At 29.0% G+C, this 23975-nt stretch overlaps 1 protein-coding gene across 1 annotated transcript in view; it reads left to right on the top strand.

Moving 5' to 3' along the window:
• Positions 1-5805: 5805 nt before the first annotated feature.
• The window catches only part of LOC123293552, a 34006-nt gene continuing 15836 nt past the window's right edge, over positions 5806-23975 (top strand). The window contains exons 1-2 of the mRNA XM_044874413.1: positions 5806-6013; positions 20408-20429. Coding sequence (XP_044730348.1) covers positions 5837-6013; positions 20408-20429 — 199 coding nt within the window. The 5' untranslated portion in view covers positions 5806-5836. The remainder of the gene's footprint in view (positions 6014-20407; positions 20430-23975) is intronic.

A 23975-nucleotide genomic window follows, 5' to 3' on the forward strand; every position in this document is an offset into this window, starting at 1 on the left:
CATAAAATATATTCGTAAAATTCATATTTGTGTTATGGAACGTCTGTTTTTAACTATAGTTTCTGCTTCCTCGACCTTTCTCGAGAAATTTTGAAATCTATCTGCACAGCCTAAGCCGTTGATCGTAGAGACCTGAAACTTGGAGGATGTTTTTGTATGACGTAGATATTTGATAAGAATGGATTCGAAATTCTATCTCTAAGGGGGTGAAAACAGTGGCAAATTTTTTATGGGAAAACGTGATTCTTTGGTCCAATCTACTTCAAATTTTGAATAAACATTATTTAACAGAAGTGATGGAAGTTCGAGTTTTATATTTTATTGATATCATCTCCTAACGGGTTTATAAAGTGGTAGAAAGAACTTTATCATTTTTGAAATTAAAAATTATAAAAAAAAATTATATGAGCTCATAGTTTGAGGAAAAAGTTTACTGTATCACTTTTTTTAATGAAAATTTATTCTTTAAGGGAGTCAAATAGGGGATGAAAGATTGTATAAAGCTCCGCCATTTTGGTTAACCGATTACTATTTACCGATTTTAAAAATTATTTCACCCATAGAAAGCTACACTATAAGCAAGTATCATAGGGTAAATTTTATTTTCAAAACAAAATTTTGCACCAAAAAATTAAATTTATAAAAAGATTCGCGGATGGTCTATATAAAAAGTAAAGAGTAGGGAAAAACTTAACTTTTTTATAATTATTGGATATCTAACAGTTTCTAAATGTATAACCGTCTTTAATTAAATAAAATAATTAGTAAAATTAAATCAACAAAATTACTACTACATTATTTAGATAACTTTAACAAAGTAAACTAAAAAATAAAAATGATCAAAAAAATTTTATTCATCAATGGTCATATCCATTCTCTAAACGGTTTATGAGAAAGTAACTATCAAAGTCAGTTTTACTAAAATAGCGCACATTTCTTGTAAATCGTACAGAGAATCGATATGAATTTTTCAGAAAAGACCTATAGGTACAAGGGTGATTAATTGATAAATATAAAATTTTAAATTATTGTTATCAGTTTCAGATATTTTGATACCGTAAATTGAAAATGATACCTACCAAAGATTTGAAATTTTATTTATCAATCTCTATATATTATAAATGCGAAAGTAAGCATGTTTGTTTGTTACGATTTCATGCTTAAACTAGAGAATGGTTTTTAATGAAACTTTACAGCAATATAGCTCATACTTCAGAATAACACATGAGATATAATTTATAAAGATATACTAATAAAAAAAAAAATAAACAAGTAAAAACAAACGATTGACTGAGCTAATTGTTGAAATACAATGCATAAATACCATGCACAATTTATATAATACATACCATACAATTTACGCCAAATTTGCGCCCTCATGGGTAAACAGTGATGTTTACGAAAAAATGTTTAAAAAAAAAGTTGTTTATTTTATGATAAGGAACATTTTTTACATTTAAGCTTTTGTTGTATCTCTAACGGTTTTCAAGATGGGTCCTACGGACCCGTAGGTCAAGACCCAATTGACCTAAGTTGTTCATCGTGCCCACAGACGGGCGGACGGGCGGACAACCGGAAATGGACTAATTAGGTGATTTTATGAACACCTATACCAAAATTTTGTTCGGAGCATCAATATTTTTAAGCGTTACAAACTTGGGACTAATCTTAGTATACCTTGCATATTACATATATGCATAAAAATTAATTTAATATGACATTACCATAAATTACAGATTTCTGTAAAAATAGTTAATATAAAATATTTCACGGTCTTCTTTTCTGATATACCTACTCAATGAATAATTAAGACTATTATATATTTAAAAAATAGAAAACCATACATATATTTTACCTGTGTAAAACAATCCTTACCATTATTTCGAGTATTATAGAAAGGGGATAAGCGAGAGCAATCTTGATCAATCTTTACTTTTAAACCCAGCGAAGCGGGTGGGTATCACTCTAGTTAATCATATTTTTTTACGTCTGCTGTGAAAAATTCATATCGATTCTCTGTACGGCTTAGGAGAAATTCAACTATCGATTATTCTTCAACTATCAAAATTAGTGTTTTTACCAATAAAAGTTTGTCATTTTTATGCACAGCTCTTAATTTAGGTATGATAATAAAACTTAAAAATTGAGGAATATTGATAAAAGTTTTTTATGTAAATGGTAACATTTTTAAGAGTACTTATTGACTAAAATTTATCGTAAACCGTACAGAGAATCGACTTGTTTATATAGAAGGCGTATTTAATATTAATTGACACATAAAATTTCGAATTTTTGGTAACACTTTCGTTTTGATATCGAAACGCCTCAAGCAGTCAAATACTTTTTATTCATTTAAGTTTATTGGAATCGTTAACTCAAGAAATATTAACTTGTTCTAAGAATAACAGCCAAGTAAACATGTTTACTTCAATCCGATAACTTTTTTACTGGGTGGAAAATACAAGTTCTACTTTTATAAAATTTGTGTAAAATTAAAATTGCAGTGAATAGAAAATGTATCAAAATGGTTTTTTTTTGCAATTTTTTCTAGAATGGGTGTATATATTTTTCGTTATTAATTTTTTTGTATGTTATTCTGTAGATGTTTAATTTACAGAAAAAAAAATCAGTGTGGCTAAATCCCTTATGAAATTTATTGTTCATTATGTTTGGTACATGGTAGTATCAGCTATTTACGTATAAAAGCATGAGCTTAAAGGGATTACATATTAAATTCCTAACTATTTGTTATGTCTAATCTAATGTTCAAATAATAATACAGGTGTATAAAAAGTTTGGAAGCTTTCAAATAACTTTAGATAGAGAAAATTAAATAAGTTTGTCTTCACTTTGATAACGAAATTCTAATTTTATGCATATTTGAATTAAAAAAATCTATAAACTTAGTAAATTTTGAGAAATCATATCACTGAAACCATATAAATATAAAGCTACCCTACATTTGGTATTTATTTGGATTTATTTGTATTAGTCTAACAATAATAAGAAAGCTGCCCAGTCGAAGATATTGGGAAAGCTGCTCCCTTTCAGCGTCAATGTTAATTAAAAAATGTTAGATTACAAAAAATAATTTTCATTAACATTGAAAAGATTGTTCAAAAATGTTAACATTTGTTGACAGAATTGAATTGTACCACCAGTTTTCGACTAGATGAAGTGAAAAATAAATAATAACCCGAAAAAAAGTACTAGCCGGAAAATTTGTACCTAAGCCAGCAAGTAAATACTTTGATTTAAGACAATATTTTCTTGCTATACTTTAATTTTTATGAAGTTAAATATTTATTTTATTGAATTATGGAGGTCCTTTCACCGCCAATGTTAATTTTAAAAAAAATGCACAATCTGCTTCCAACCAGTGCACAATTTATTTCCAGCTAGTGAAAGAACTACCTTAACTGTTCCGCCAGCTTATATTTGGTAAATTCTGATTTTATCTTAGTCTAACATGGAGGTAATAATTTCGACACTGTCGTCAACTTCAGTCCAATACTAAATAAAGCGGCACGTCCACATTTCGATAGTTTGAAATTTTCAAAAAGTCTGACTGCAGATCCGTCGTTTTATTGAATGTCGGGCCAAAGTTAGCAGTGTCGAAGAGTTTTTATCTCTTATTAGAATGAGAAAAAAAGCAGATATTTTTCAATTTTAAGTTGGCTTATAGTTAAATACCGCCCTTGTTTCAGATAATTGGACTACCTAAGGCCTAAAGACACCTAAATTCTTGACTTGTATTTTTCCCGCTTACAAGTTTTTACTTTTCCCAAAAAAATATAATTAATAAATTTTTTGTAATCGAGCCAAGAGATAAAAACCACTTCTTAAAATTTGAGGCTTTGCATTTTAAAGGACGTCAAGTTGAATGTGAAATGCAAATTTGGGTTTTTCGGTGAATATGCAATATGTTTTTAAGATTTTCAAAGTTTTTTATCCGAAACTATGAAATATCCAAAATTTTTGTTAGCAAAATTAATGTTTGCAAGAAAATATGTTCTTACTATCGTTAAGTATTGAGGTATATACGGCAGTTGACTCGAGAAATATTTAGATAGATAAGAACATCAGCAACCAAGTAAGCGCGATTACTTCAATAAAGTAATTTTTAACAGTGCATAGGAATCGATTCATCAATAGCAGTAGAGATCGTGAAGTGTTGAGAAAGTAATTTAATTATAAAATTGTTCTAGGATCAGCATTATTTATAACTAAGCATATTACAAGCAACACACGAAGCCCTAAATGTAGCCGTTAAACTCACGCTCCTTCAATTCTTGTTACTAATAAGATAAAAATAAATAAATAATAAACTAAAGAAAAATAAAACGAATAAACGTAAAATAAGAACATGTACGTAAGAAATGAGAACATGAACTTACCTCTGTAAAATAAAATTTATCTATATCAGAGTCTCATAAATAAGAATTATATTTGCTGGGGCGAAACGGCCATATTGCAGTCTTGGTGTTGGTGTCCATAACTTATAAGTCAATCTATGTGAATTAAGATCAAGAACAAAACCCATCTCTGCAAGAACAAGATCTAACTTTACAAGATACCAAGACTCATGACAAAACTTTTACCAAACTTATTGATGAAAATAATTAATGAAACTCCTAGAGAATTTTTCAATGTGCTTTTTTATTGTACCTGAGACTATTTTTCTTTCGCATTTGAAATAAAACCAGAGAAATAAAGAAAAAACAATTATAACTAATCTACTAACTTTCGATATAAGACAGTTGGGGTGACAGACTTTGATTATCTGTTATCATCATTTTATATAAATAATATGCATGGTGCTTTTTTAAGTTCATATTCTTGAAACTTGAAAAATAAGTTCTATCGATAAAAATACTTCAAGAAAAAAATATGTGGTGTGTAGGTGCACATCTTATGCAGTCATTAAACTTAATATATGTTTTGAACCTCAATGAAAAGTTCACTCTAGTCTATAATTGGTAATCGGTAGATGAACACTTTAAATTAAAAAGCTGTAATTGTTTTTTCGTATTAAAATTACTATCCCGTATGCGAAATCTAGGCACTCCACAATTTTCTAATAAATTCAATAAAAGTATAGTTTGTTTTTCTTTAAAGGCCATTTTTGTATGAACAAACGCACAAAAAGCTAGATTTTTACTGTCTAAGATATTCGGCGTTCAAAAAATTTCCAATAAATTCAATAAAAGTATAGTTTTTTTTCTTTAAAGACTATTTTTGTTCAAATTGAATGAACAAATGCACAAAAGCCTAGATTTTTACTGTCTAACCTATTGGGTTTTCAAAAAAAAAAAAAAAAAATTTCAAACAAAAAGTGTTTGCGTATTTATAAAGAACAACTTTCTAATTTAAAACAATCATCTAATGTTTGTCAGTTATGAATCAGAGTGAAGTTTTAATTGAACCTGAAAACCTGAAATTAACATTTTTCGTTTGAAGCATTTTCTTCGATAAATTCATTTATCGAGTTTCAAGCATAAGCCAAATTAAAAAAGCACCCTGTGTGTTCTATGTTTTTTAGTTGTTTATACTATGTCGAAAGATGTTTATACTTTTTTCAATCGCCATTACGGTACCCCTATAGTTTCTTGAAGTCGTGAATACAATTCTAAATAGTAATTGGAAAATTATTTTTAATTTTTTACTTATTATAATCCATGTTTTGGTTATTTTCAGACTCATAAAAACACAGATCACGAGTTTCAACGCAACGTAAATGATTTGGGTAAAGAACATTTTGGAGCTGTGAACTTGTTTAAATTTGAATAGCCAGAATTTGGATTGACGGCAAAACGATACAAAAATCCATACAGAAATGCAATCTTCAGAATTAAAATTAGATTTAAATGATGGTGATCAACATGAAAGGAAGTTGGAACGACAAATTGCTGAATTTAAAGCGGATCCCGAACGGATGAAAAGTGCTAATGAATTTGTAAATGAATTATTGGAAAAAGCACAAAAGGAGGCATTGTTAAAAGGCAATAAAATGGTTTGTATATTTTAAAGTTTTATTTTTTTCTGGCGATTATATTAATGGGTAGTATCGTTATTTGCTTTGAAAAATATCACGTATTTGATCGAATTAGAATTCGAATTAGATATTAAAATTTAGGATACGGCCTGATTTAGCATTTTAAAGCTATGAATATATTATTAAGCAAAATAGTTTTTGAAATCGATGCTGTATTTTGGTAGTTATAATAGAGTGTTTACTTGGAAAATGTAAGATTTGATTTACAGGACACCCTAGTTTTTCTTTTTTTTCTACTCAACAGATCAAAAATTTCACTAAAAGAAACAAGAAATCTGATCTTTAATTCCTTCTAATTTTTCCGGAAAACACAATTTAGGGATAATTATAATGATGTTTATAAAAAAAGTCCCCAATTTTTGAAATATAAATGATAAAAGTAAACTCAAAAGCCCTTTCGATTAATAAAAAAAACTTCTTATATAATCGATTACCTTTCCCTTTCTCGAGATTTATGATCTCATTGGACCCTTTACTAAATTCCACGTTAACCTTTTTTAAACTTTCGTTTTGAAGCATTTTCAGGTTTTAACAAATATCTTTATTTCGATGTGAATTTTGTTCCCTCTTCCATTATGTTTAGAAAATCTTAGCGTCGGTTTTCAACTGATAAACTTTCTCAGTACATTCCTTGATAGAGTTTACGTTTGTGATCGTTTAATAATCGATAGCACAGCTTATTGTAATTACTCCTGTGTCTATGCAAAGTGAACCTTCTTATGATTCAGGAATTGCTTGGTCCTACGATTGTTCATCTTCAGCCACAAATTTTACACAATTAAATCGATTCTGCATTATTCTTAAGCATACAAATCTTTACAGTAGCTTTAATCACCCGTTGCTCGAAAACTACTCATTAGAAAATTTTGTGGTCGTGAGCGTTTTTGATAGGAATGGTTCAAAGGACATTTCAGAATGAATTAGAAAAATTTCTCAGAAAGCCATTTTCTTGTCTAATTTTTCGGGGTTCATTTAACTGTATTTTGTCATTTTGGAGGATAGATCAGGGCAGCTGACCTACTCCCCCCTAACAAAGGAGTACGCCGTTTTCCTTTATGATTCCATTGAAATCTATGTTTTAGTGTCTTAATCACTAGTAGTCATAAATGTTAACAATAATTCTATTCCCATCAAGCATTGTAGCGGGGAAACCAGCGTGGACAGTTAATGCTGACGAGCCGGTGACCTGATACCTTTATTTTAAGGCCTTTTTAAGAGATTAGGGTAATTAAAATTGAATATATTTGTAATTTACAAATGGATTTGGTATCTATATATACATAACCCATTATACTGATAATATTAATAATTCAAAATATAATTTTCTGTATCAATATTCTAGGAATAAAAGCGTTAAAAAATTTCCAATAAATATTATAGGTTATTAGAAATTTCTTTTACATATAGAAATAAAATTAATTTCCTGTTTTAAAAATTAATTTCCTGATCTAATTATTATTTTCCATTAGAGCAATAAAAGTTCAAAGAGTATTTTTTATACGGGTCACCCTCTTTATGATATAAAAGAGTCAATAAATGAAAAAAAGTATATTAAAAAAATAGTTTTTGTAACATTTTCACAATTATGTATACATCATAGACATACCTGAAATAAACGAGAATTACGGTTTAGTTTGAGGGAAAACTGGAAGATTAAATTTTTTCACAATATTTACATTACTATAGATTAAGCAGTGAAAATCTTTAAAAACTTGCTTTTTACCCGTTCGCTGAGTTGAGTTTTTTGGTGGAAAAAAATCGATATTCTCTTCTTTTTTTATTTATTCAATTTGGGTTAATATGCAAGAGTTGAAATAGAGAAGAGTTTCATTTTTTTTTTGCCACATTCATATATAATTGAAAGAATAATACATATAAAGAATATTTAAACAATTCTTTTAAAATCAATAATTCAATTTTTTTATTAATAATTAACAAAAAATTAGTTACATGTAAAATTATGTTATGTTATAATAAAATAAGTTGAGACACAAACCATTTATCATATTGTATGCTATTTTATCATTTCTTCGTGCGGTGGCGTTACTAAAGCGATATGTTGACGTCACTGGTGTTTGAATTTATAGTTTAGAAAAAAAATTTTCAATAGTAAAATTACATGGAAAAAATGCAACTTCTCTATTTTAGGTTTTCTAATTTTATTCTTGCTTACATATTATTGATGATATGGCAACGGATCAAAACACAAAATTTTGCATACCTAAAGTAAAAATAGGACTGTGAAAGGTTTTTTGCACAAACTTGAGCAATAAAGTTTTTATTGGGGATTTGATTACATTCTTTTCATTTAGATTCATCGTCAAGAACCCTTTCTTAAAATCCGTACAATACTAAGACCTTCCAGTAGCTTACTTGTCATTCTAGTATCGTATGGTAGCTCGATAACTATAGCTATTGAAAAAAGAGTATTAATGTGCGGGTTAAGTAAATAAAATAACAGTTTGTAGTAAAAAATAGCGATAAAAAAATCAGTTTTCAAAGCCTTCTTTGTGAGTCTACCTGGTACACATGGAAAAATTAGCGATGTGTCGGATCGGTAAAAATGTATATCTTCAGATATGAATATTGATCCGCGGGTAGAGACACTTACGTATAATTGATTTATAACAAATTTCGTTTCGTTTGATACGTGTTTAAGATGTCTTTTCAGTTCTTTAGACAAAAAATCCACGGTTTTTTATGGGAAAAAAAGAATTATATAATTATTATGCAAATATTAAAAAGTATAACAAAAGTTTTTTCTTTTCGACTTAAGGTTAAAATATATGTTTCAAGCACGTTAACGGTGATAGATCTAAAATGGACTGCGAAAGGGTTCCCACTCTAGCATCACTTTAAGATGATCAGAAACATAAAGAAAACCCAACAAACTTTCTGTTAATGATTCTTACTTCTAGCCCCTAAATGTCAAAATTAGTCAAAATTTAAAAAAAAACAAAAATGTTTTTGTGAAAATAAACAAGAAAACAGGGTTTTTGGCCAAACATTGATAGAAAAATGGCAATAAAATAACATAAATTGTCATTTTGGCAGATTTTGGAAGTTTGGGGACCTATTTTAACTATTTTCAACAACTTGCACAAAGATTTAAGTAGATGGAATATAGTTTTTTCCGAATCGTGGATTATGTCCTCATAAGTTACCCAAGTTGCCGTTTTTCAACTTGCTGTTCTTTAGTAGTGATTCTTATGTTATCTTCACTTATATTAATTATAATTTCAAAAATAATAGGTACAAATTAAAATAAACAAGTGAAAATAAACAATTGACTGAGTTAATTGTTGAAATACCATGCATAGACAGTATTAAAATGTTTCAAACAAAAGTTTTTTATTTTTTTATAAGGAACATTTTTTACATTTTAACTTTTGTTCTATCTCTAACGGTTTACAAGATGGGTCCTACGGACCCAAGACCCAATTGACCTATGATGCTCATTTACGAACTTGACCTCACTTTTTACGTCCTGAGTACGCAGTAAAAATTTCAGCTCGATACCTTTTTTTGTTTTTGAGTTATCGTGTCCACAGATGGACGGACGGACGGACGGACGGGCGGACGGACGGACGGACAGCCGGAAATGGATTAATTAGGTGATTCTATGAACACCTATACCAAAATTTTTTTCCCAGCATCATTATTTTTAAGCGTTACAAACTTGGGACGAAACTTAATATACTATGTATATTTCATATATACATGGTATAAAAATAATACTCGAAACGACTCGACCGAATGTTATGAAATTCTTTTCGGATCATATTGCCGTTAACATGCTTTGATCGACACCTCAACGAAGTTCATATTATTTTTGTTCGCGCAATATCGATCAGGAAAGAAACGACAACGAACGTACGTACCCACACACACACATAGCTTCCTATACTGGGAAATTGAAAAAATTTCTTTTTTAATTAAAAGATCTCTTAAATTAAGTCAAACAGGAATAAACTAAAAATTTAAGTACTGGCACAATTTATAATGGTTTTATTGTTGTGAAATTTTTATTAATCAAGTTTTTAACTTCTTCTGATTCTTCTGATGATTCCATATCCTCTACAGGACGTTGGAGACCACTTGATTCTATTTTGTTCTATCTTGAACAATTCGGATGACTTCAATGAATTTGATTTTTGCGCATTGCGTGATATTAGCTAACCAAGACGTATTCTTTGTCTACCTTTGGATCTTTTTTGCTCGAGTTTACCCATTGGAATAAGTTGTTGCACTTTATCGGGGCGCATTATGTGGCTAAAGAAAGAACACTGCCTTTTTTTAATTACTTTTGACAGTGACTTTAGCTTCTTCTACTTGCTATAAAATAATAAATGAAAAGAATTCATACAAAAGATCCCTATAAGATCCGTTTTTTTATGACGGATATCTGCCGCTACGGATACGAACATCCGGCACAGCACTTATATACATATAGGTATATGTAAATCCTTCTATTTGTTTATACTACAGATAATTATTTCTAAAAGGTTTGTACACCTCGTTTGTTTTAACAGCTTCTTTTTATTCTACTCTTAAAAGCTTTATGATAATTGCCTGTAATTTACATATATCCGTTAAATTTGTTCAATAATGAAAGAACTATTTATAAATGCTGTTTGAATCGTTCTTCATCTTTTCTAATCACAACTAGGAATATTGTATAGGTTTTCGTCGACCTAAGCGATTCTAATAATAGCTGTATACTATACCTACAGAGTTTAACCAAAATTGCGTAGACGAGTATTGATTGTAGTACTGAATTTTACACATAAAAATGAATAAATAATGTTTAGTAATTTTTTTTCGATTTTGAAGGTTCAATTAGGTTTTAACAGTTTTAAAAGGCCGATAGTATAAAGTTTGCCTGAATGTGGGGAAAAATGGCTGAGTACATATAGCCCTATTTTGTCACAAAAATAATAACCTTCCACAAAAAACCCGACCTAACTAAGACATAAAATTATTACCACTGTGAAAGTTTTTTAATATTTTTCTTAAAATAAGTTAAATTTCTTTCTTGGGTTTACATAAGTTGTTTTTTTTGTTGACTAGTGTAACGGAAAATCAACTTTAAAATTTTAAATTTGGATATTAAATTAAAAAAAAAGATCGAGAAGTATCGTGGGACATCCGATAGGAACTATATTCCTTTCGTACCTTGGTGCATTAAAAATTTAATATATAAATTTAAGGTATTAATTTTAGAAGTCAAATACTTGTTTGAATCTTGAAAGGATTTATTTGTATAGCTACTTTTAGTTTTTACTGTATGAATTAGTTTAAAAAAGACATACTTCTTTTTTAGTAGTCAACCCATTATGTGCGTACATTACGTTTGGCTTGTTTAGGATATTTGACATAACATAAAAATTTCACTGTACTTACTTTAAATTATCTCTGTTTTCTTTTACTTCTGATAACTTTCTCAACTCAATTTTTTTAAATGATAAAACAAATTGACAGTTACAATATTATTACATTTCCTCAAAATTCATGACCACCTGAATCGATCGAAAAAGTTTTCGTTTCCGAGGTAACCTAGATGTCGGTTTTTGGTGTCTGTTGTAGGTTTTTTGGTTTAAACTCTCAACTAGCAAAGAAATATCGTGCGAAAAGGTACATATAGTTCCAATAGTTCCGAAAACAAAAAATAATAAGGATAAAATATGTTTACAGTTAAACTAAGCTGAAATTGATATAAAATTGTTTAATTATTTTTATCCGTAGAATCGAGTATCTACTGCATAATCGAGTACGTACTACGTATTTTGGTAACACTCTGTATGGTATCTTTGTTTTCCTATAATAAACTTGATGAAGCTCCTTTTATTATTTCCTTCCATCTTTAGAATAAAATAAATGTACGGTTGTTATCATAATCATAAAATTACAATGTAAAAGTTTTATAACAATATAGTTTAATAAATTAGTAATTCTATGGAAGCTTTCTTGATATAAAAGTTTTTTTTTTGTTGTTGTTGTATTTTTACGATATTGAAAGACCATTAAAAATGATTAAAGTTTATTCAATGTTTTTATACCATGTATATATGAAATATTTCATAGTGTATTAAGTTTAGTCCCAAGTTTGTAACGCTTAAAAATATTGATTTGGCATAGGTGTTCATAGAATCACTTAATTAGTCCATTTCCGGCTGTCTGTCCGTCTGTTTGTCAACACGATAACTCAAAAACGAAAAGAGATATCAAGATGAAATTTTTATAGCGGACTCAGGACGTAGAAAGGTAGGTCGAGTTCGTAAATGAGAAATGTAGGTCAATTGGGTCTTGGGTCCGTAGGACCCATCTTGTAACCGTTAGAGATAGAACAAAAGTTTAAATGTAAAAAGTGTTCCATATAAAAAAATAAACAACTTTTGTTTGAAACATTTTTTTGTAAATATCACTGTTTACCCACGAGGGCGCTAATTAGGTGTAAATTTTATAGTATATATTAATATGGGAATATCAGTTATGTGTGTGTGTGGTTATTTAAAAGTGGATATACTTTTTAATTTAGGTGACGTTAAAAACAAACGATTGCGTTACCAAGATTGTCTATACATGGTATTTCAACAATTAACTCAGTCAATTGTTTGATTTAACTTGTTTTTATACTACAGTCGAATGTCTATAAATCTTTAATAGATAAGCAGATGTGTTTGAAATTTCTTTTACTAATTTTACATTTCTTTGAAGAGCCGTTTAATTTTTATAAATTAACTTTTAATTTCCTCGATACAACAAAATTCGATCAATATCAAACTAAGAACAACCGAATTCAATCAAAAGATTTCGCTTCTTCAAATTTGCGATATCAAAAATTTTTCTGCTCTTGGGCGAGCTGTTTGTTTTTTGTATTCTTCTGATTCAAGTGCCACTGGGCCAGAAGGAGGCAATCGCAAAGAAAATATAAGTTAAAAGTAAAAATATTTAAAGTGCGTGCCTTTATTACGAAAAAAGGCAAAAATAATTTTTACGCTTTTTTTATGTGAATTTATTTGATAAATTTAGACTTGATACATTTTGCTAAATTGATTTCTAATAATTCTTTAGAATTTGGATAAAGCAATCTTAATAACTTTTTAAGGAAAAAAACCGACCATTTTCATCTAGGTCACCTTTTCATTAAAAAAAAAAATGAGTTGTGAAAATGAGTTATCAAAAGTTAATGAGAATAGAGAAAATTTAAAGTATAAGAAAATTTTACGCTATGTCATAATCAAAAAATTTTGGTTTTCGCGACTTGTGGTGTCATTTCTTTTTCAATTTTTAAGTGAAACCTTGAACTTTTTGGATCCTTTCGAACGGCACATTGTTAGGAACAACTAAGTAAAAATTGATTATTCAAAACGTGATTCAGGTGAAAATCATACGCAACTCTTTTGTTCAGGATATGCAGTTTATTGGTCAAAAATTTCCAGTTTGGGCGGGCGTGTAGGAGATTCAATTTTAATATTCGGTCTCATACAAACTATTTTTTGCTTTGTAGTCTCTAAAAAGAAGTAAACATTGAAAAAAATACATGAATCAATTATTTTTAACGATTTTTCCGAACAATGAAATAATAGACAAGTTGCATGTTATTTTATTTTTTTCGAAATATTACTAAAAATTAATATGAAAAATAAAAAAAAATATTTAATTTATTTTTCATGTAATTTCACAATTGAAAATGATTTTTTTAAACTATGAATTCATACGGCAGTGACGTCAAAACCTCGGTTTCGTAACGCCATCGTAGGGAGAAATGATAATATATAACATTAATAATGATAAATGGTTTGTTTCTCAGCTGGTTTTCACCATATTATAATGCAAATTTCCATGGAAACGGATTGGCAACAGCCTCAACGAAGGTTAATACGTCACTACCGCTTTATTTATTCAAAAATATAACTATTTGTTATTAATAATAAATAAAAAAATGAAATTATTAATTTAAAAAAAATTACTTAAATGTACTTTAGATGAATAATTCTTTTATTTATATATGAATTTGTAGCAAAAAAAAAAAAAATTAATGCAATTTCTCTAATATGGGATAAATTGAGTTTTTTTATGCTTCATTTCAGTAAATTTGCTACAACTACGCAGCTCTAATGTATGCGTGACGGGATTGTTTTATGCTTTTCTATTTTGATCAGTCTTTTTTCTTGAAAACTTTTACGAAGTTAATATAGGAAGTACACTGCAGTTATTTTAATTAAGTACGATATTATAATGTTTCTTCTTGTTAAAGTAAAATATAATGGTTTTTCTTAGAATTTAAATTAAGTTTAAAACAAGTGAATAAAAACAATTGACTGAGTTAATTGTTTTAAAACCATGTAAAGACAGTATTGATTACGCAATCGTTTGTTTTTTGACATCATGTAAGTAAGGAAATATATCCACTCTTAGGTAGCCACACATTCATCTCTCAGGTAGCCAAACTGATATTCCCATATAATACATACTATAAAATTTGCACCTAAATTTCGCCCTCGTGATTAAAAAGTGATGTTTACAAAAAAATGTTTCAAACAAAAGTTGTTTATTTTTTATAAGAAAATTTTTTTTACATTTAAACTTTTGTCTCTAACGGTTTACAAGCTGGGTCTTACAGATCCAGGACCCAATTGACCTATGTTGTACATTTACGAACTAGATCTCACTTTTTTGGTCCTAAGCAGACTTTATTAAAATTTTCACAGACGACATACAGAGAGACAGACAGACAACCGAAAATGGACTAATTAGGTGATTTTATGAACACCTATACCAAAATTTTGTTCATAGCATCAATATATTTAAGTGTTACAAACTTGGGACTAAACTTAGTATACCTTGGTATATATTTTATATACATGGTGTAATTAACCCAGTTGTATAGGAAAATGTAGAATAAAGTTCAATCAATGTAAGTTGACATATTATTCTGACATGTTAATTAGATTAGATATTACATAATAATTAAAAACATTTCATTATAGTATGCGATAAATTAATTAAAATCAAACGTGTTAATTAAGTAGATATGTATAGAATGTTAATATTATTTACCGTTTAAAAATAATTGATAAAAATGCACCACCCCTTCACAATAGTATAAATATTGTATTTTTTTGGAAATAATTTGCCTATTTACCGAAATTAAACTCGCTCGAGTGGTTCCTTAAATCTTATAACAATTTGTTCTTTGATTTGGGGATCTATTGCATTCGATGTGGAAATTGTTCGAAGGAATATGTGGGCCAGGTCATACTATAAATTTTTATAAGATTTAAAGGACCATTCAGCGCGTGTAATTTGGCTAAATAGCCAAATAAATTCCAAAAAATACAATATTTACTAATGTGAAATGGTGGTGTATCTTTTATCAAGTATTTTTAAGCGATAATTTATAACAATGTAGACATATCTACCTAATTATGGCCCACATATTTCTTTAAACAACAATCGACAATCTATTGCAATGGATGCCAAAATTGTTCGAAGAAGTATGTGGGCCAGGTTAGGTTAAGTTAGGTTATATTGGACACACTTAGGCTATAGATCCCATTGTGATACCATATATATGTTTTACTACCTTTCCGCTGATAATTTCATCTATTAGCTTCCCAATTTCAGAGGTTAAGTGCACCTCCTTCATGCATATAACAAGCACTATACCAGCCCATCACAGCTATTAATTAAATTAATTTTGTTGCGAAGGCGGGAATCGAAACCGCTATCCTAAGCATACCGCGGACGGAATTGGTTACGCCTTAACCAATTGTGTTAATAGGGCGACAAGTATGTGGGCCAAGGATTACAACAAATTCATATAAGATTTAAGAACTTAGAAGACACAAAAGAACATACGGTACATTTAATACATGGCAGAATCGAAAAATCATGTCTAGCCGCTAATCATGAATCGAAATATCATGTTATCGAAAATGATTATAAAATCGACAAATCTAATTTACATCTTTAAAAATTAATACCAAACCCCACCGAATTAGGTGCCGCTGAATAGTCCCGACGAGAGGGTGATTTTCCTTAATGTGTGTAGAGCCCTTCGGGTAATTTATACGATTGATTTTCTAGTACCAAGAAGTATAACTTCGCTCAAATGAAAGAAAATTTTGCAATTTTTCTTTGACCATTTTAATGGGAGAGTATTTTTACCTATCCTCTATATAGAAATTTCTTATTCAACTGTATCTAGGTGTAAAAACATAAAATTAGGAAAATTAATAGGATTTAAAAAAAATAAAAATTGGTACCCAGATCATGTAGAATATGAAAAAATGTAAAGGGTATAATCGCAGTGCTTGGAATTTAATTATAACTTTAACCACCATCAATACATATTTAAAAGGATTCTATACAAAAGTTTCACGCCAATCAAAGAATGTTTTACGCCATTCAAAAATTTGCACATAACAGCCTTAATAAAATAAATCATTGCGTCATATTACATAGTGCTTTTTCAAAGGGATAGGAGAAGGGATCCGAACTTATTCATGCCCGAGGCCGGATTTTCTCTGAAAACATCTACATTCAAAAAGTGGGCAATGAAAAAATGAACTTAGAAAAGAAACTTATTCCAAATTCAGATATATAATAAAATATCGATGTTACTTTTAATGCAAGAAAATATTTTATTCTTATTCGTACCGTGTGTGAGTTTTATTGGAGGCGTTTCCATGGTAACGATACACTACTTTAATTATAGAATTGTATGATATATAATTGTATGGATTGCATTTATGACTTACATTGAAAATTTAATATTATTGTCTCACAAATTTAAATAAATAATTATGATAATTTACATTTGTAAAATAATATTTGTGCAATTTGATTTCTTATTTTCACAATTTTTAATACATTTGTGTTTTTCAATAATTTTAATTTGAGATTTTCTATAACATTAACATTTAAAGAACTGCAAATTAGTCATAACAACCTCCTTTATCTCCAAAATTTTTCACTGGAAGCGCTGGCATCGATTTTATTGTCCCTACCATGACTTCGCACACAACGAATAGGAATATATTTCACTCCAGTGAAGTTGCGAACTCAGCTATTTCTTATATGCGTATAAATCATAAATTTTCATGATATATAAATAATATTTTTGATATAATTTACACATGAATTTTGTTGTTTTGCCTAGAATGACGTCATTTACGTGCAAATTATGTATATAAATAGTATTTAAACGGTAATGTGAAAATTGACAGTTTTTCGTTTAAAATATATTTTCTCGTTTACACATATTGAATGAAATTAGACAACATGGGTACACAACACTACCTACTAAGGTAGTATTGTATATGTTTATACCATGTATATGAAATATACCAAGGTATATTAAGTTTAGTCCCAAGTTTGTAACGCTTAAAAATATTGATGCTACGAGAAAAATTTTGGTATAGGTGTTCATAAAATCACCTAATTAGACCAATTCCGGTTGTCTGTCTGTCTGTCTGTCTGTCGTCTGTCGTCCGTCGTTTGACCGTCTCTCATCACGATTACTCAAAAACGAAAAAATATATCAAGTTGAAATTTTTATAGCGTACTGAGGACATAAAAAGTGAGGTCAAGTTCGTAAATGAGCAACATAGGTCAATTGGGTCTTGGGTCAGTAGGACCCATCTTGTAAACCGTTAGAGATAGAACAAAAGTTTAAAGGTAAAAAATCCTTGTAAAAAAATTAACAACTTTTGTTTGAAACATTTTTTCCTAAACATCACCGTTTACCCGTGAGAGCGCAAATTATATTATTATGTGGGTATATCAGTTATATGTGTGTGACAAATATGTATGTGTAATTTGTGACAGAGTAATCAACACTGTCTATACATGGTATTCGTATTTCAACAATTAATTCAGTCAATTGTTTGTTTTTACTTGTTTTGTATTATAATATTTAATCAATAATATTTCTTGTAGTATATGATGTGTATATAAATTATAATTCATGTGGAAATTATTTGAAACATCTTTTCGATATGTTTCAAAATGTTATTATTAATATGTTTTAACAAATTTGTATTTATAAGCAATATATAAATAATCCATATTAAATTTTGTTAGTATCCAGACACGGATTTACTATTTCATTCAGAGAAGATCCAAAAAATTTTGAAATCTTATATATAAAATTCGCGTGTCACGGTGTTTGTGGTTAAGCTCCTCCGAAACGGGTTGACCGATTCTCATGAAATTTTGTGTGCATATTGGGTATGTCTGAGAATAGGACAACATCTATTTTTCTTCCCCCTACATGTTAAGGGTGGTTCACCCCTAAATTTTTTTTTTAATTTCTACATAAATTTTTTTTTTAATTTTTTTATGATACAGCATTAGAAAATACATACACCCCTGAATTTTCAACCCTCTCGCGTGGGAAAACCATCCAGTTTCTAACCAAGAATATTGTACACTTTATTGCGCTAAGAGATGAATTTATTTTTTCAAATGCCATAATTGATAGTAAAAATATGAAACATTAATTTATTACCCTAAATAAAGCATACTTTTACTGTTTATAACGCTTTCGATTATAAATACATTCCAGAACACCAAAGTAGATAGTTATTTTTATTGAACTAAAAAAATGTTTCCTAGAAATATGTAATATACATGGAAAAACAACGTTTGCCGGGTCAGCTAGTATATATATATATATATATATATATATATACAGTGTGTCGGATTTAAGATGAAGACACCTTCACACTTTCGTCATTTATAGGAATATCGATTTGAAAATTTGTACAGTCATACAGGAGGATGGGTCACATTTTTTAAGATATTTAACTGAAACGTGAACCTTAAACTCTGCCTATTACAAATTGAAAAATAGGGCAAATTCTTAAAATTTTGCGTAGCGCTAGAGATGGTTAAAGATATCGAAAAAAATTTTTCTAAAAAGTTCCTTCAAATGTTATTTTATGCCCATATACCGATTTTGTTTATTGAAATATTTGAATACATAACACTAATAAATTATCAATTTGTCCAGTTTTTATATTCCATAGTTATAAAATTAAAAAATAAACTTGTAATAATTATGAGTAAAGATCAAAATAATGAAAAATTAAAAATGCGAATTTTGTTTGAAAGTCCATATATGGGCATAAATAAATATTCCACGCAACTTTTTCTAATAATTTTTTTCGATAACTCTAACCATCTCTGGCGCTAGGTAAAATTTTAAGAATTTGCCCTATTTGTCAATTTGTAGTAGGCGTTTAGAGTTTAAGGTTCAGGTTTCTGTTAACTATCTTAAAAAATGTAATCCACCTCCATATATTATTGTGCAAATTTTCAAATCGATCTTTAAATAACGAAAGTGTGACGGTGTCTTGATCTTAAATGCGATACACTAATACCGATCCATTCTAGTCTGTTTGTTTGTTAAATCTGCCCATGTCTAGTAAAAATTAAAATTTTTTTATTTCATTTTTTTCCCTTTCATCTCCCGAACTATCAACACATAGTATAAAACAAAGTCGTTTCCGTCTGTCTGTCCCTAATTCCTAAGTATGCTTACATCTTTAAAACTACGCAACGGATTTTGATGCGGTATTTCCTAATAGGTAGAGTGATTCAAAAGGGAGGCTTTTATGTATAATACTTGCATAATATAGTAATGCAAAGAGTTGAAATAGGGATCGAAAGGGATGTGCTTCAAAAACTTAAGAAGTTGTGCATCGGTTTGTTGCTCGATTGTTGGCAAGATATACAACTAGCTTCAAGGATTTTAAAATCTATTTTTAACATTCAGGGAGTGGAAAGTTAGAGTCCAAGTGGGGTATCAAATAAAAGAGCATGACGGGTACATTACGCCACGAAATGGGATTTTCAATATATTTGATTAAAAATGTTTTATAGCAATATATAATGTGTTTTTCGTGCCTTTTCTCATTTTTATGGCCATAACAGTTTATCATCAGATCTACAAAAAAATGTTAATCCGACCGCATTTTTTATATATACAAATCTCATTTCTATAATCGCTCAGGGTTTTCAATAAGCAGATATTAGGTATTTTATTTATCTCCTTCACGAAATGAATACGTATTACGTAGTATTATCAACCAACCTTTTTGGTACTTATTTCAGCTGGCAATAAGGCCCTTTAATTCTTTTATATATAGAACAAATTGAGAAAATGATATAGTCATATTACCTCCAACATACTGCATACAATTATTTTTTCTACTTGACTTTTTTAAAGTTAATGCAATGATCATTTTTCAAAATAAAAAAATTTTTGGAAAACTTCTATTTTATTTTTTTTTACTTTCTATTTCGAAAATTTGTAAATTGTGTTTTGCCCTACAATTTCAGCAATCAATGGATTCAAATATAGGTGAGTTTATACTGCAATATAAAAAACTTATAAATGTATATAATAAATTTTTACAAATATACCAGTTGTTTCTTTTATGAAAGGTCGAACACTTGTAAATTATTTTTGTAAGAATGAAAACAAAAAAATTTGCTCTAGTAGTGATATAGAATCATTATTCGAATTCCGGCAGGTTATTATATTAAAAGATGTGCAACCCTATCTTGGCTAAAGTAAGTTAGAGTGTAGCCCAAATAGATATAAAAAAAATTTTAACCTACTTCTGAAGTAGGTTAAAATCTCTTTAACCTACTGTTTTCAAAATGAATAGGCCTCAGTACTCAGGCAAAGTTTGGCATATGTTTCATGGTTTTTTTATTTATGATAGGTTAGTAATAGGTTCCATCTTAGATAGTAATATGTAAAAATTAATAGGACATAGATGATAGAACTTCAAATTCCATAAAAGTACGCACGTTTTTAGCAATAAATAATTTGGATTTAAAAAAAAAAATTTTTGTTCTTTTTTTTTGACAAAAATGGAGAGATCATATATAATATAAGTTTTATAACAAAACTGTTTTAATTTTTTAATTTTTTCATGATAATTTTAAAGTTACAGGCAATTTAAAAAGAACTTTTCAAAAGAGAAACGAAAATGTCCGACAAAAAAATGTTCGTAAAAAATCGTGTAACGTCATAATGTTAATTAATAATTGTATACAATGTATGCTATTCAATTAACATTATTACGTCACAACGATGTTTTACGAACTTTTTTTTGTCGGGCGTTTTCGTTTCTCTTTTGAAAAGTTCTTTTTAAACTGTCTGTAACTCTAAAATTATCATGAAAAAATAAAAAATAAAACCAGTTTTGGTATAAAACTTATATATGATCTTTCCATTTTTGTCAAAATTTGGTTCAAAATCTCCATTGGTATAGTTTGATATAGTTAGATTTAAATTAATTTTTCCATTCTAGATAAAACTATCATAAATTTTTGACTTACTGCTATTAAGAATAAAAATTTACGCGAGTTTTATGTCTAGAAGTGGTGTTGGGGTATATTAAATAGAGACTTGAAAATTAAAAATTATGCGACTGCTTTTTCATATGTTTCATATTACTAAAAGTAGATTTTCTGTCTATCCTGCAGTTTATTTTTCGAGAATCGTAAACTGAATAGACAGAAGAGAGAATATATATTTGTATTTTTATTTCCAACACCTCCATTATTTAAATTTTATTTATACCTCGTAGAATAAAATGATCTTTAATGCACTGCATTTTATCTGTAGATACATAAATTTTTTAAAGATTTGTATAAGTCACAGTCAAAATTCTTAACCGGTCAAAAGCACTTTTTACTGAAAAAAACAGCCATAAGTACTGTTGACTGCACAGATTAGGATATAGTATTTTTGCCAGAAAATCATGGGTTGATAGTGCTTTTGACTGTGAAACAGTCAAAACAAGTTTTAATAGTCAGCAGGGGAAACGTCATGAATTTCTCGGTATTTAATAACTAACTCTGATCAAAACAACTCGGTCATTACAACTCCGCTAAAAACAACTCAGTGCCAAAACAACTGCGGTAAAAATACCTCGGTACAAAAACAACTCGCGTTAACCCTCGCTGATCCACGGGTTGGCCATCCTTTCGATAATGTCAAGTTAACAAGAGTCTGCGAGTTGTTTAACTTTTTAATTTACCCTGTGATTGCGTTAGTTCGGTGATTTACGGGTTGGTCATGTCTGATGTAAATAAAGACAATTATTACATTATAGTTATTCTTAAAGATTATTAACTTAAATTGAAATTAAAATAATTGAAGTAAAAGTATAAATCAGTTTGTCAAAACTACTTTTGACCAGCTTTAGTAATTTCAGGCTGTTTTTCAGTCAAAAATACTTTTGACTGATTTACACCAGTTAAAAGTACTTTTGACCGGTTAAGAATTTTATCTGTACCATATACAAATAAATACATTAGGGACGGCTTTTTAATGTGACTGTAAGGATTTAGAAGTACATCTAGTGCTAGTCCATTCCCAGCGAGATATCCATATGCAATTTAACATAACAAAGCACACAGCGTGTTTTGCGCCGGGGTAGTTTTTGAAATTAAAAATTTAAATCAATTTCCTTCGTAAAATGAAACGCCTTGTATATTTGTAAAATGGTATTGTTGAATGATAATTGTTATTTGCATGAAGGTGGCATGTTTTATTAACTTAAATTGCTTGCTATATTATATTCTACAGGATTATTCTAAAAAAAGTTTCTACCCTTATATTTTGAAAGTGGAATGGAAAGAAATGAAACTCGATAACATGTATCGACTCATTTGAGTTACAATGAAAATACAGCACTTGTATCACTACAGTCTCGAATATGGGATCGTAGTCTTCGTAGTTTAAGGTAGTACGAGCATCAAGAAAATTTTAGATTTAGGGTTGAAATTACTCGTACCTTATTTTCAACCTTGTTGATGAATAGACGAAAAAGAAGAATAAAATTTGCGATATCTGCCTTGGTTTCGAAATATCGAAAGCTAAATAATTAACCAAAATTTTCAATTTGCGATATTTTGAATATTACTCCATATATCGAAAAATTTATTCTTACTTTTCGTCTTAAATTGACAAGTTATAACACAATTTAAGGTAGTTTAATGTAGTACGAACCTTCAAAATTGAAAAAATATATATTTTTAATTTGTGTCCCCACTACCGTGCTCATACATTCTTAATTAGTCCGGCACAACGTTTTTTTTTTTTTTTTTTTTTTTTTTTAATAATTTATTAAGGTTTTGACTTTAAACCCCTGTTTTATCATAAAACCAAATATGTCTACTTTTGAAGTCATTTATTTATTTAAATAATCGGACAACCCCCCATAAAATTTTCAGAATTGATTATATTACAGTTACTTTATACATTACAGTCTGCATCAAATCCGGTAGTTGTGATTTTTCGCAAACTTGTTTATGATGTTATTCCAATGAATAAACCAAGTTTGTGACCTCAAGCGCCGAACGCAACTTTGTCAAAAATCGTAAAAGCCGTGAAAATTTTGGATTTTGGTAATTATAACACTAAAGGAATAGTTTTTTTTTATGAAACCTTTTTGGAACTTTTTTTAAAGTAGACTAAATTTGCTACAATATGATACTAGAATCGTCTCTGTAGACCCAACAGTTTCGGAGAAAAAACTATTCAATATTCATTTATTCTAACTTCGCTTTTTTTGCAATATTTCAGACAATATTCGAACTACTCTAGCTGGAGGTAGTTCCACTTACATCTGACAGAGTGTGCTAGTGTTGTTCTGGGTCAAAATTATTTCAAAACGAAGGTCGTAAAAATGATAAACTTTGAAAGCATTTATCTCGGAAACTATTGGATCAACAGAGTCCATTCTCATCTCATATTGTAGCAATGAAAGATTTCGTCAAAAAATTTGCCTTTTATGGTTATAATCATCAAAATCCAAAATTTTCACGGATTTTTTGACAAAGTTGCGTTTAGCGCTCGGAGTCACAAACTTGCATTATTCATTAGACC

This window comes from Chrysoperla carnea, chromosome 2 (assembly GCF_905475395.1).
Source record: "Chrysoperla carnea chromosome 2, inChrCarn1.1, whole genome shotgun sequence".
NCBI lineage: Eukaryota > Metazoa > Arthropoda > Insecta > Neuroptera > Chrysopidae > Chrysoperla > Chrysoperla carnea.